The sequence below is a fragment of the Odontesthes bonariensis genome, chromosome 4 (assembly GCF_027942865.1).
Source record: "Odontesthes bonariensis isolate fOdoBon6 chromosome 4, fOdoBon6.hap1, whole genome shotgun sequence".
Classification (NCBI taxonomy): domain Eukaryota; kingdom Metazoa; phylum Chordata; class Actinopteri; order Atheriniformes; family Atherinopsidae; genus Odontesthes; species Odontesthes bonariensis.
In genome coordinates, this window is record NC_134509.1 from 39,813,446 (window position 1) to 39,828,537 (window position 15,092).

A 15,092-nucleotide genomic window follows, 5' to 3' on the forward strand; every position below is an offset into this window, starting at 1 on the left:
GCTCCCAAGGGACTGACCTGGAGCCAAAAACCAGACCATCTCGACTCTGGCACAGAATCAGAATCAGAATCAGCTTTAATTGGCCAGGTTTGACTAAACAAACAAGGAATTTGACTCCGGTAACTTCACTCACAAAGTACAACACTCAACAATAACATGAAATAATAAAAATTAGAAATGCAGAACAGTAAGAGTTGAATTGATTATAAATATAAATAAATAGAAACTATGGGTGGGAATGCTATTCCTGGGTGTTCAACAGAGTGACTGCTTGGGGGAAGAAGCTGTCTTTGTGTCGTCTGGTTTTTGCAAGCAGTGCCCTATATCGTCTGCCAGAGGGGAGGAGATTGAACAGTTTGTGACCAGGATGTGAGGGGTCTGCAGAGCTTTTTACTGCCCTTTTCCTGGCCCTGGACCGGTACAGGTCCTGTATGGAAGGGAGGTCAGTTCCAATAATCCTCTCTGCAGCCCTAATTGTCCGTTGCAGTTTGGCCCTGTCTCGTTTGGTGGCTGACCCAAACCAGACAGTGATGGAGGTGCATATGACAGACTGGATGATCGCTGAGTAGAAAGTGGTCAGCAGCTCCTTAGGCAGATTAAACTTCCTTAGCTGTCTCAGGAAGTATAACCTCTGCTGGGCCTTTTTCTGGATAGTGACAATGTGGGGAGACCATTTTAGGTACTGTGAGATGGTTGATCCCAGGAACCTAAAGGAATCCACATTGGACACTGTGTCGTTCTGAATGGTGAGTGGGTGGAGTTGGGGGGGGCTTCTCCTAAAGTCCATTTTCATCTCCACAGTCTTCTTGGGGTTAAGCTCCAGGTGGTTCTGACTGCACCACTGGATCAGCTGCTCCACCTCCTGTCTGTCGTCAGACTCATCACCATCCTGGATCAGACCAATGACAGTGGTGTCATCCGCAAACTTCAGGAGTTTTACAGATGGGCTCTTTGAGGTGCAGTCATTAGTGTAGAGGGAGAAGAGCAGTGGGGAGAGGACACACCCCTGTGGGGCGCCTGTACTGATAGACCGGGTGTTTGATGAGGTACTCCCCAGTCTGACATGCTGCTGCCTGTCTGACAGGAAGCTGATGATCCACTGACAGGTAGAGGCAGGCACTGATAACTGAGTGAGCTTCTGGTGTAGGAGTTCAGGCATGATGGTGTTGAATGCCGAGCTGAAGTCCACAAACAGGATCCTGGCGTACGTCCCTGGGGAGTCAAGATGTTGCAGGATGAATTGCAGTCCCATGTTGACGGCATCATCCGCCGACCTGTTTGCCCTGTAGGCAAACTGCAGGGGGTCCAGCATGGGTCCTGTTATGTCCTTCAGATGGCACAGCATCAGTCTTTCAAAGGATTTCATGACCACAGATGTCAGGGCGACAGGCCTGTAGTCATTCAAACCTGAGATGGAGGATTTTTTGGGGACTGGGATGATGGTGGAGCTTTTGAAGCAAGAGGGCACTTCACATAGTTTCAGTAGACAGTCATATTCTGTTAAGGACCTTCATGGTTACTACATACACTGCTTTCTTTGATGCTCTAGAGAAGGAAAAAAGCTCTGGTTTGTGAAGTGATGGTGTAGCTTCCTCCTCTTACTCCTGCAACCTCCACTGCAGCACAAATGTTCAGAGATGGAAAGTCTGCTAGAACACCACAGACTCATTCATGAAGAGGCCTGGACTTTCTCTAGCCACCTGCTCTATGAGTTTGCCCAGCTCATACTTAATACCTGTGTCCTGGCTCACTATAGTAGACTGTCACGTACACCTCAGATGGGCCAGGTTAGTCAGTCCAGCTGATGCGAGGACTCTCTGTAGAGCAGCAGAGCGAAGCATCCATCAATATAAGGAAGGATGTAGAATCACCAACATGACCGTAAAATTGAAAACAGTCTCTCCTCACCTTTAGCACCATCCTCTAAGTACAGAGGACAGACTGATAAAACCAAGATGTGAAGTGTGCAATGTAAACTGAAGGCAAAGGGGGTAAAACTCCATATGTTTATACAAGTAAAATGTGCATATCTGAAAGTGGTTACAATTAGAATTCTCCCCAGCACTCATTCACATATTGAAATACTTAAGTTGATCCAAAATGCTGCAGCCAGAGTTCTGATAAGATCCAACAGCAGAGATCATATTTTTCCAGTTTTAGCTTCTCTTCATTGGCTCCTTGTTAAATTCAGAATAGAATTTAAGATTCCTCTCCTTGTATATAAAGCTCTTAATGACCTTAAGATTGTTAGATTTTTCCTAACAGAGCACTTCGCTCCCAAACTGCAGGTTTACTTGAGGTTCCCAAAGTTTCTAAAAGGAGAATGGGAGGCAGAGCCTTCAGTTATCAGACCCCTCTCTTGTGGAATAAGCTGCCAGTAAATGTAAGGAAGCAGACACCCTTTCCACTTTTAAGACCAGGCTTAAAACTTTCCTTTTTGATAAAGCTCTCTTTTTTTCTGCTGTTTAATCTCGTTGTTGTCATTAACATTTCCTTCCTAAATTTGGTCAGACGTTTTTCATCCTGAACCATTTCCTTTGCACATGTGCTCAAGACTTAGTTGCTTCATGATCTTTAGAGCATATGCAGACCGAACAAAGCTGCCTGCTTTAGGAAAAAAAAAAATCAGTGATTTCTCCAATCTGCTTGCCATGAGTTTCATCTAAATAATCATTAATCTCCTGGAACGAGTACATCTTGAGACACAGGGTCAGAAAACCGAGTGTCACCCTCCATAGAATTAACAGCTTCACACTCAGCCTCAGCTGCCTGTATTTCTGCACCGCTCACACTTTCTCCGGCAGTATCACGCACTTGTAAACATTACCAGTAAGCACTGCCACCGCCCTTCTCTGCGGTGCTCATCTGTTTGGGGGGCCTCATCTGTCACACCTTTCCTCACTTTACTCTTTTTTTCCCCTGTTCAATTTCTCAAATGACATTATGTATATGTGACATTATTGTGGTCATTAACTCGTGTTTCCCTGTTCCAACAGATATCCTTTGAATGGTGTTACAGTGCCCCCCCCCCCGTTCTGTCTTCTCAAACCCCAGCTGGTGGAGGCGGATGGCCACCCTTCCTGGTTCTGGTTCTGCCAGAGGTTTCTTCCTGTTAAAAGGGAGTCGTTCCTTTCCACAGTCGTCTCAGGCACGCTCAGGACCGGAGATTGGACTGAAGACAAAGTTTCAGTGCAATCTGTTGGTTTCCTTAGCTAGGAAATTGATTTTGAATTGGTTCTATGTGAACGAATTGGATTATTTTATGAATAATTATGATTACAATTAATTGAATTCCAATTGGCTTGAATTGGACTTTATTATCTAAGTGCCTTGAGATGACATTTGTTGTATTTGGCGCTATATAAATAAAAATTAATTGAATTGAAATTGAACCACCAGCAAGCATCTCACCAGAGCCGCTCCCCTCTGGCTCAGCTGTGTTGCCACCACCCGATGGTTCCTCATAGGGGGTTACAATTCATCGACTGTGTTCCTGAAATCTCACTGCCAGCCTGTCCACCTGTTCTCCCAGGTCAGCTTTACGTTGGCATGGTTTTTAGGCAATACAGGCAAGAGCCTGTTGGCGCAGAGAATGGACGTGCTGCCGTCTCGTGTCCAAGACGAACCATGGGTGATGTTTCAAAATTTTCATAAGGACTCAACAGCCTCACCTCTGTTTTCTTGTCCCTCCTCTTATGATTATTATGGGTCGAGAATCACATTAGTAAATAATGGTGAAGGTGGAGGAGGAAGACAAGATAAAGAGAAGAAGCGGCACATTAAGGCCAACAGATAGGATGCAAGTATTGTTTAATGTGAATGTGCCTGTGATGATAGTGTATTTCGGGGGTAATTCCATGTAGATATTACTTGTGCAGTGAATTCTAAATGTTAGATGCAATTGTGTTTTGAAAGTATATTTTTGGAAATGTATGCATGTAGTGTTAGAGCCGTGGCTCAGTGGTTAGAGTCGGTTGTCCAATCACTGGAAGGTTGGTAGTTCGATCCCACTCTCACCACTCAAAAAAGATTGGAGACAGCTGGAGGGGTGTCAGTCCACCTCCTTGTCATGGCCAAGGTGCCCTTGAGCAAGGCACCATACCCCCATGCTCCCTGGGTGCTGTGAATGGCTGCCCACCGCTCCAGGTTGGTATCTGTCTGTGTGCATGTGCGTGTGTGTCAACAGGTGCCAACCTGGATGGGTTAAAAGTGGAGGACAAATTTAATGTGTATGCATGACAATAAAAATCTGATCTTAATCTTAGATAGTGTTTAAATTTTTTGTCCAGTATTATACAATCATTAACTAAAAATCGAAATCTGAAATGCAAATGTCTTGCTGTAAAGAAGGAAAGAGAGAAAAAAAACATTTATTCTCATCAAATACATGTATGTGATATATACTGTGTATATATATACATATACAGACACACATATATATGTATATCTTCAGCTCTGCTGTTCTGAATAGAAATTATAAGCTGGTATTCACAATAGATTGGTCTAATGTGTGACTGTATGTCAATGTAATTTTTTAAAAAGGTTTAAATGAAAATTTCCATCTTTTTCTTGCTGCCATTTTCTTTATTGCCCCCTAGAATTTAATCAAATACTTATTGTTTCCTTATATTCAAGGTAATACAAGTGGATGCCCCCCTTATTTGTGAGGTCATCTCTGTCTGATGTAAGCTCTTTCGTTAATTGTCAACTACAGTCTTCACCCACGGTGAGATTCTGGCTAGTATACCTCAGGAAAAAGGTCAGGATGAGAAAAGTACTCTAAAAAATTAATCTTTCTCCTTGTCAAATAAACAATTAACAATGCAGCTGATTGATACCCATGTGACATTCTGCAGCAAACTGTAGAACGGGAAGCCTGTCAGTATGTAGTAAATGGGGTTGGGAGAATGGTAATGTTTCAGCTGTGAACAGGGCAGTTAGGGCAGTTTATTTGTTACAAGCTTTGACCCATGTAAGTCTTTATTCATTGACCACACACCTAATAAAATGAATATATTTGGTTTTTAGATTTTGTTATAGTGGAAGAAGATTTGCCATTCTTAAACCATATCCCATCTAAATGTATTTAATTTGCACATCATAACTACTGTAATACATGCCTTGTGTTTATTATGACACTGCTAGCAGTTTTTATTTTTAATGTAACTATGTAAACAAGAACTGAGCCGCATTTTTATCAAAACAGCAGTTACAACGTTCTTCACTATTAATAAAGTAGGCCTACGCACAAAACATTAAAACAACAAGTAGAATACACAATGTACAATAATTCAAACGTTTTCCATAATAGTTAATAGTGACACATATTATGTTACTGAGGGTGTTGCAGTAAGATACAAAATGAGTTGATGCTGCGAAACTGGAAGGATCACTCTTGGACAGCATTTCCAAATCTTTTGGTAGCTCAGAAAGTACAGCTGTACCTATCATGACAAAGAACTTGAAATTTTTTTCTTTTGTCTGCACAACAACAAACCCAAATAAAGATTTCAGAAAGAAATAGAAAATTAAACAACAAATAACAAACCTCAGTTTGACTTCTCATAACTCTCCACATATTTAAAGAAATACTGGATGCCCACCACAAAATGGATTTAAGCTGTCAAACATCAGAAATTTCCAGCATTCAAAGTACAAGGAAAAATGTTCCAGGAAACTAAGTGTGTTTGTCTCGATAAAAGCAAATCCTGATGACTTAGGGTGAGATTCATTTTGGAAAATGCCATTGACTCACCTACTTTAGTTCAGAAATGCAGAACAGACAATTTTCACTCTGTGTATTTTATCCTTTGCACTTAAAAACATAGTAAAAACATTTCAATATAATTTTTTTTTGTGCCACCAATTCTATGTAATAGCTTCAGTTTGATCAGTTTTTAAATCATTTCAAAGGTCTGAAGTTCAGTTGTCTATATGTCCAGTGGATGTTTTTTATTTGTTGATGAATGAATGTACTTAGGATAAAATAAAATTGCACAACTCAAAACAGTGACATAACTGAGGTTGTTGTAAATTTATACATATACTTATATATGTATATATATATTTTTTCCTTTTCTCAGATATCAGGACATGAGACTTGGGTCATGACACGTGTCCAGATATCTGACGTTTATATAATAATTTTCCCATGTTTAGATTACAAAAAGGAAAAATACACCAATGCAATTAGAGACCACATCAGCATATTGACACGCTGTCCAAAGTAACGGGACTCCAAAAATGAGAGCAGTATCTGCTGGAGGTTAAATATTTGATATAAGATAAACCCTCTTCTGACGTGATTAAATGTTTCACAATAAACAAAATTAAAAAGTGCCAAGTCATAAAAATCTAGCTCTTTTCCATATGTTATAGTCACAATATCACTATGCTTTATTAATCACCAATTAATATGTTCTTTTGTTATTGTCATTTGGAGCCACAAAAATGTGTTGAATACACTTCTTTAAATGTATTGTTGAATATCATAACCTCAAATGGATGTCCACATTGCTGAATTCGCCTTCTACGTTGCCCTCAGCAGAACTGACTTCCTGACACTTCCTAACAGTCCAACTATAATACCCCCTCCTACGCTGTAGTCTGTATCTGTCAGCCTGAGAAGGAGGTGATAATGCTTTAATAATGATACTGTCTTATCATATTTTATTGAGCTCACAGATCCATTCAAACTTGGTCTTTCAGATTTCCTTTTACATATTTTCAGCTACTAATTGTAATATGGCTTGGCTGATCCCTTGATGGTTGTCATTTGACAGATATGTATCAATATTGTGCAGTATTTCCAGCTAATCAGCATTTCAAATTCAAACATTCAATTGAAATTCTTCCTTAGTCGACTGCCTTACAACTTGCATTGGTACAGAATTGTGCTTTGAATAGATTATTGGATTGTCTTGTTCTAAAATTATGCAGACATTATTTTAGTACAAAATCAAACTTTATTTCACACATCTGAAATTGATCAATTTTACTTGGATTAGTTCCTTTAATAAATAAATGAGGTGAATTTCATAAGCAAAAATATATAAAAACTCTAACCCCTTTATATCCATTTAAGTTTTTACTGTTGATCCAACAAAACACGATACATTAAAACATGAACTGAAAATAATTATGAAGATTTTCACCTTATGCCTATGTATTTTTTATGATGAACAATAAAATGATCTTTGAAGAGAGAGAAAATTTAGAGAAGTGTGCAATATTTATGAATTCCTCTGCAGTAGAATATTTTATTTAATATTCTAAAAATACTTTATCATTATGATTGTGGTGATAAAACACGACCTCTTATAAATAAGTTAATAAAAACGTAATAATAATTTAACTGACTGGTATATTAGCTCATTAAAAACAAAACAGTTTTGTGACAATTTTGTTTATAGTAGTATAGTAATTATAGTAATAGCCTATAGTTTTGTTTTAAATGATAGCCAACAATACTACAGAGTCAGTCTCTTGGCTTGTGCATTCTTTGATGGTTTGTGTGTTGTTATTTAGCATGCTTTCACTTTATGATGCATATACTGCATTTTTTATGATTATTATTGATATAAATGCAGCATTTAACTAGAGATGCATCGATGCAAATTGTTTAGCAAATTTAAAATTGCTTACTTTTTTGTAAGCAACACGCAGCCAATTCCCAAATTAACCCAATTACATATTTTAATTTAAACTAAGGTAGGTTTCTGTTCTAATCATCATCTTTTTTTTTTGTCGTACACTACTCGTCTTCTCGTCTTACACTACTTAAGATGGAGCTTGTTAACTCTTCAATCAGAAGCTTAATGAAATATTTAGGAACATGAAAACCACTCGCTTTTTAAATTAAGTTTTAGTCAATCTATGAAATATTATTTTCAAATATGGGGCATATCTATAATCAACTCCAATGAAAACGTCTTTTCGGGGATGAACAGGAGAAGACAAATGAAAAAGAAATTGTTAGCACGTTGAAGTCTGTTGGGTTTACTCAACTGCAATTTAAAAAAAACAGCCCAGTTTGCACCACGTGACCAAATGGTGGTTTATTCTATTCAGGACACTCTTCACATCCCACAGAAAGCATTAAACTTTCACTATATTTTCACACACATATAACACTGACACGTCGTCACCACAACATTTAAAACTCCAGAGGAAAAAAAGCCTTCCAGGTGAAAGAGAGAAAGAAATGATTCCGGGTTTCCCTAATTCCTCCGTTAACAAGTCTGGTAGTGGCATGTAGCTACTCATCATAACTTCAGATCTGTTTTAGCTCACATTTTTACCTTGGCCATATATCCCGTCCACCCAGCATCTACATAAGATGGTCCTCTTTTGGAAAGGCGCGTGAGAAGGTGGAGGAGCAGGCCAGCTTCGACCGCTCCAACCCGGCGGCCGCAGGCCTTCTGCACGCATAGTTGAAATATTACCAAAATATAACCACTGACGTCAGACAGCCTGTTATTAAGCGCATGGTTATGTGGTTTAGATGTGAGCACGCGAGCTCACTCTCACCATGCTGAATGTAAATGGACAGAGGCAGAGCCACAGTCTGCACTCCTGCCTCCATCTCCCAGAGATGCAGGGGGGCCGCCACACTGTTCATCGGAGCTTGTTACTTCTGTATCGCCTCTCTCCTCGAGGACGGAGCAGGGGCGGGAAAGAGCGTCGTCAATCAGCAACCTGCATGAAGATGACGACGCTATTTGAGTTCCAGAGCCCAGACATGCTGAGGCCATCCCGTCCGACCTTTGCTCTTCTTATCGCTCGCTGAGGAGGAGGAAGGTGATGAGGAGGACGGAGCTGCTTTAGGGATCTCCTCCTGTATGACACATATCACATGCATTAGAATTATTATTATTCATTTAATCTTTCAAGTTTTTCATTCATTCATCCATCCATCTTTGGCCGCTTATCCGGGTCGCAGGGGCAATAGTCTGAGCGGAGATCGACCGCCCCCCTCTCCCGAGCCACGGTGTTAAAAACGGGGCCGAGACGTTTCAAGTCGGCCGACAAACACATTTTCCCCACCGGGTCTGCCCCTATGTGTCCTCCCATAAAGATTATTATTATTATTATTATTATTATTATTATTATTATTATTATTACTATTCACTAAACACGAGAATAGACCGTCATATTGATATATTTTATATTTATGTTTCCGTATGTGTCGTGTAATGACTGTTTATTGCATTTTGAACATTAAGCCTGAGAGCTTGCGCCTGATTTTTATTTATTTATTTTACCTTTATTTTACCAGGTAAAATCAATTGAGAACAGCTTCTCATTTACAATGATGCCCTGGCAAGAGGCCCCAGCAGATATTTAAAAAAAAGCACGATGACACTGCACCTCTAAGCAGCTGTTTATCAGTGATGTTAAGCCGAAATATCATCATCTCTACGCTTTAGCCCCTGCTATTTATAGACCGTTCAACATTTGGCAAACGCGTACCAAATGAGCTATGCAGTTTATCATTATCATTATCATTAGCAGTAGCAGCAGCAGCAGTAGTAGTAGTAATAGTAGTAGTAGTAATAGTAGTAGTAGTAGTATCAAAAGCTCCAGCATCCCATGACTTTCTTGGTTTGAGAAAATGTATGGAAGGATGGATGATAATAACAGCCATGCTGAGTTAGGAATGAACTAATTAAATGTTGATCGGTCACTGTGAGCCTGCATTTGACGACACTGATGACTCTGTTAATCAACTATGTTAAACTAAAAGGATTTGGCCCCTGCTATGTCCCCCTTTAAAGCTGCAGCGATACACAACTCTTCAGTTCGGGAGCTACACCCACACAGTCCGCCAATGCACAATGCACCACCAATCCGGTCCAGCACTTATTGGAAAATAATGAATCTGAGATTGAAATGAAATATTCCTAAAGCAGGGGATTTGTAAGCCAGCTGCATTGATCAAATCGAGGCTTGAGATTTCACACGCCCTCTTAAGATGCAGCTTAAATTTTGGATGTATTTTCGATTTCTCCAGGCAATTTGAGATGAATACAGCCTAATAATAATTCACCCTAAGCATTGGCTTTGGATTTGAAACAGTTTTGAGAGCAACAACATGTCCTCATATGGCAATCATTGTTCATCTTATGAGACCATGTGTCCTCGTGAGGAAGCTGGGTCTCAGATAGATAGATATAATTATGTTAGGCTATTACTAACAGTTAATAACATATCACCTGAATGTATAAAGATTTTTTTCTTGATTTACCTCATATCTTTATTTGCTTATAGGATTGTTTTGCCATTGCTAAATTAATTAGAAAAACTATAAGTGATATAGTTTCTATAATGTAAAATGTGCTTTTAACTAGTAGAATACTACAAAAATTATTACAAAAATTAAAAAAAACATATGTATTGGTTTTGTAAAAGAGAGGTCTACAGTTGCTTTCATTGGAAACTGTATTTTTAATAAGAAATTAAACACTGCATTATACAGCCAAATCCGAGAATTTAGGATGGCATTATGTGGAAAAACCTATGAGGTCCACAAAAAGCTATGACAGGTACATATATGTGTAAACAATATTATCTCTTTCTAACAAAAGAAAAAAAATGACACTTGAAATTTCTTATAGTATGTTAAAGTACCAGAAACCACTTTCTGCTTGATAATGATAATATTGTTATTCATATCAATAATAACAACAACAACAACAACAACAACAACAACAATAATAATGTGTTGCATTAACTGGCTAACTACCTTTTAGCCACCGATGCTGCAATGCAAAAGGATATTATTAATTTCACCCAATGTTCTGACAGTCAAAGCAGTGCCTGCATCCTGCAGCTCTTTAGCATGAAATTAGACCTCATGTTATCCAGCACCCAGAAATAACCCATGGCACGTAGATACAAAAACATACAAACCAAACACAGAAGAGAGCAACAATTTGACCAAATATTGATTTTTCATGTTTACATTAGTAAAACAGAAATAACCACATCGTGATTTTAGTTTTGGAGTGAAATCGCTGCTCTGCTGTTATGACGTAAATCATTTCCTTTTTAGGATTTTTCTTTCTGAAACTAGCTGTGGGTGAGGTCAGATGCGGTGGAAAACATTCGTCTGTAAATGATGCACATAATTCTTTCATACTTCTCCTGAGATAGTATCAGGCTGACAGATTTGTGGGGCACTCCTGTGTCTGAACAAACGGATTTATGATCAGCAGTGTGTGTGGCTCTGGGGGGTCCGGGGGGCTCCGTGTGGGCCTGAAGTCAGAGGACACGGGCAGCACGAGCACAGCCAAGTGAATAATGTAGCAGATTGTAACGATGAATCGAGAGAAAAAAGCTTCTATAAGAGCAATTTATTTCTCTTCTGACTCCAAGATGTGAAAGCAAACGATCTGCCCCGTGTAGAATTCTTTTCTTCGTTGGGTTGAATGTCATGTTTTGGTATATTATGGAGGGGGGAGCTTCCCTTTTTCTTTAGTAGGCTACTATATTGTCGGGAAATCTAATGAAAATTTAACAAATTTGCAAACATATATATATATATATATATCATTATATATATATACTGATTACTCTCTTCAGACTGGCATTTTATTTCCCTCCCGCCTGTCCATGGGAGTATATCGACACGCAAACGGTATGTGAATGTGACTACTTTTGTGGCGCTTTTTCAGTCCAGCTGACCACTCAAAGCACTTTTAACACATTCACCCATTCACTCACACAGCACGTCTCAGTCTGTACGGCTACACTGTGCTTCCTACTATATTCACACACACTCACGCACCGATAGGGGCATCGGTCGGTAACGTGGGGTCGGACCCGGGGAAGAACCACCGGGACACCGCTCTTCCTTCTGAGCTGCAGCCGCTGGCAAAGCCCACCTAACTGTTCTCCGTGTCCTGCACGTGCCTGGCTGTTCTTAATTGGGTTTTCACTTTCTTCTCTCATACTTAATTTAAAAAAGAAGAATGGTAAACCGTGTTTTTTTCTGGAGATCTTAATGCTCTAAATGCGTGTTTGCTTTGACGGATGATGAGGATTGCACATTGAATGTTAGAAATGAAAATAAAGGAATAAAGGTTTGTTCATTTAGCCTTCATCACAGTGTGTTTGACCGTGCTGTTAAAACGGGCGCAAAGAAAACCATTTCTTTGGTGCTTAAATGAATAACCGACAGAAACTTTCTTATCATTTATGTTTTTTCGGTTTTATTTCTTTTTTTTTCTTACCAGTATTGATACTTAAAGTAAGCCCTACTTATGATGGCTGATGATTGTAACAAAATATAGAATAAACATCTGCGTTGTTATAGCCTGTAATACTAGAAGCCAGTAGATATTACAGGCTTGCATAATGTAAATAGTTTTAGTCGCTTTATCTCCACATGTTTAAGGAAAACACTTTCTGTAGGCGCTGCGGGGGGGGGGGGGGGGGGGGGGGATTTGCTGAGGGGATTTTTGAGTAACACTTTTGCTTTCTGTCGCGAAAAGAAACGCTAATTTGACCGTGACAGAGAACAACACAAATTCATTATTCTATTTGCGCCCATTTCTTATTTGTGCTGCAACCTCTCCGGTAGAGGCCCCAGAAAGAGAGCCCCTGCTTTGAAGTGAACCCCTGTGTTATATGCCATTGAAGACGTAACGAACCAGACCTTCTACTTTGTAAAACAGCTATTTAACATAGCCTATTCTCTCTCCAAAGACCAAATGTGACTTTAGATCCTGTCACAGAAGTTTATCACTTAGTAGCCTATATAAACACTGAAGTGTTTAACGCCGTTAGTTGTAATGTGCTTAGAAAATACTTTGCTCAGGTAACTTAAAATGTAGTAAAATAGTTTGAATAGCCTTGCCTCTATTTAACAGTTATCCGTTTCCTCGATAACAACATCTGACCATACTCGACTTAATACCTGCTATTTGAGTGTTATTTAAATCAGGCTTTTATCGGAATTCTATTTGCCTGTCACTGGGTTCATTTAGTTTAATAGAGAAACAATCACGGATCATCTCAATACTATCCAAAAGCATACACTGTAAGTGTACCCTGTGTGTAATCCAAATAGAATGTATTTGGTAGGCCTACAGTGAAATGAAGGAAGTATAAAAAAAACAGTTTAGTCTTTTGCTCTCTTTTCACGGCCTGTTAAAATGAACGGAGCTGAGTGTCTTACCGCCTCTCTTTTCCTCCGCTCCTCCCGGGCCTCGGTCTTCTTCAGCTCGGCCTTAAAGGCCTGCGCGTCCCCGTGCTGTCCATCCTTGTCCAGGAGGTCCATTAAGTAGGAGATGTAGCTGGTGGCCAGCCGCAGGGTCTTGATTTTGGACAGCTTGGTGTCGGCCGGTACGTTGGGGATACATTCTCTCAGCTCAGCAAACGCTGAGTTGATACTCTGGGTCCGCCTCCTCTCCTTACGGTTGGCCGTGGGTCTCCGCTTCACGGTGCGGGGGTGCGCGTGGTGGTGCATGTCGACCGTGGATCCATTCACCGAAATGGTGCCGGGGCCTGAAATCAAGTTGCCGGGTCCATAGTGATGATGGTGGTGGTGGTGGTCCTGGCCACAAGTGGAGCCGCCGCCGCTGTTGACGTGGTACTCTGGGCTGAAGCCGGGCGCGAGGCTATACTCAGTCGGAGACATGTCCGCGTGGCTGATCAGCCAACTCTTAAAGTAAGGAGGTGCCCCGGTGTCCTCGTGACACCGACCAGCCGCCGCCGCATGCAGAGAATAGGGGTGGCTGTCGTGGTGGTGGGTGACCGGGTGGTGAGGGAAGCCCGAGACCAGACTCATGGTAACTCATAGAAACACGCGCTTAGGCGCGACCACACAAATACACACACATGCAGTTCCCTAAAAGATTCTGCAGCAGTATATTACTATTAGACATTACATATTACTATTCTATTACTGAGCAGAAGTTTGCATTCTTAGTTTGTGGACGCCAGTAGCTCCAGACCTGCGGCAGCAACCAGCGCAACTCTCACCCGGAGCCCCGCCGCTCTCCTGGAATCAAGCGGCTTTTCTGCTTAAGACATTGTTCTTATCCGTCCTTTTCTCCTTATGAGGTAACAGCATGCCCTTTTTGGTGCTCCTCTGGCAGACACTCACACTCCAAATGTTCCTCCTTTATTTCCCCTCTGAAGGCCCGTGGCATCTTCTGCCTCTCCGTCAGGAACTTACAGGCGATCTACTTCTCAGCCCTTTGGTCTCAGAGACAGACTGGCCGGTCAGGCTACTGGGCCACTGTTCCCCTGCTAATAATTGTAAAGTCAGCTTGTCTGATTGAGACACAAGAGAGAGAGAGAGAGAGAGAGAGAGAGAGAGAGAGAGAGAGAGAGAGAGAGAGAGAGAGAGAGTTACCGGGGCGGACTCCATAGCCTGGATCAGCCAGTGGTTGATGCCCACCCCTGCTCCTGCTCCTGCCCCTGCCCCGGCTGCAGGTTCTGTTTAGCCTACTTGTCTTAAATGTCGCTGGCCTGCAAAGTAGACCTGCTGATCCGCACGCAGAGCCGCGCGCGAGTGGGTCACGTTCACACACAGACTACAGAAAATCCATAGGGTTGAGAATAAAGTGATTAAAGCTACAAGCTATAGTTAACAGAAGATAACCACAGATGTGTTACAATAAGTTCAACCTAAAATATGTTTTCTTTGGCTTATTCTATTTTTTTTTTTTTTTTTTAACTGAATAGGCTATTTTCAAATGTCGGGTATTTAACGAAAAATCCTTTATTTTTCTTTCCAAGCCAGCGGAAATTGTCGCCTAAAATTGAATAAAAATCTCTAAGGCATTATGTAAAATTTTTCCAAATGTGCAACACGTGGTGATGTTATTCAGTAACCCTGAAGAAGCACGCGCATAAGTCAGTTACTTGAAGGCAGGATTCTCTTCAGTTTCATGTACATAAATAAGAAGGTTACATCTTGCATATAGTAAAATTAGGTGACACACACACTTAGATTTACTATATCAACTGATGAAATAATAAAAGTTCATTTTAGCGGAAGCATATGCTTGCGTATAAATTCTGGGCTATGTTTGACCTATCGAATACTGGTATTAAGTCTTTAGGCCTTTGCAATTTAAGAT

General features: G+C 40.5%; 1 protein-coding gene across 1 annotated transcript; it reads right to left on the reverse strand.

Annotated features, from left to right (window-relative positions):
* Positions 1-4,386: 4,386 nt before the first annotated feature.
* Positions 4,387-14,238, reverse strand: hand2 (heart and neural crest derivatives expressed 2). Its single transcript, XM_075464206.1, has 2 exons — positions 13,181-14,238; positions 4,387-8,836 (listed from the first exon to the last, which is right to left on the reverse strand). The coding sequence occupies exons 1-2, from the start codon at positions 13,790-13,792 to the stop codon at positions 8,717-8,719; spliced, it is 732 nt and encodes a 243-aa protein (XP_075320321.1). The 5' UTR covers positions 13,793-14,238; the 3' UTR covers positions 4,387-8,716.
* Between the last annotated feature and the right edge of the window lie 854 nt (positions 14,239-15,092).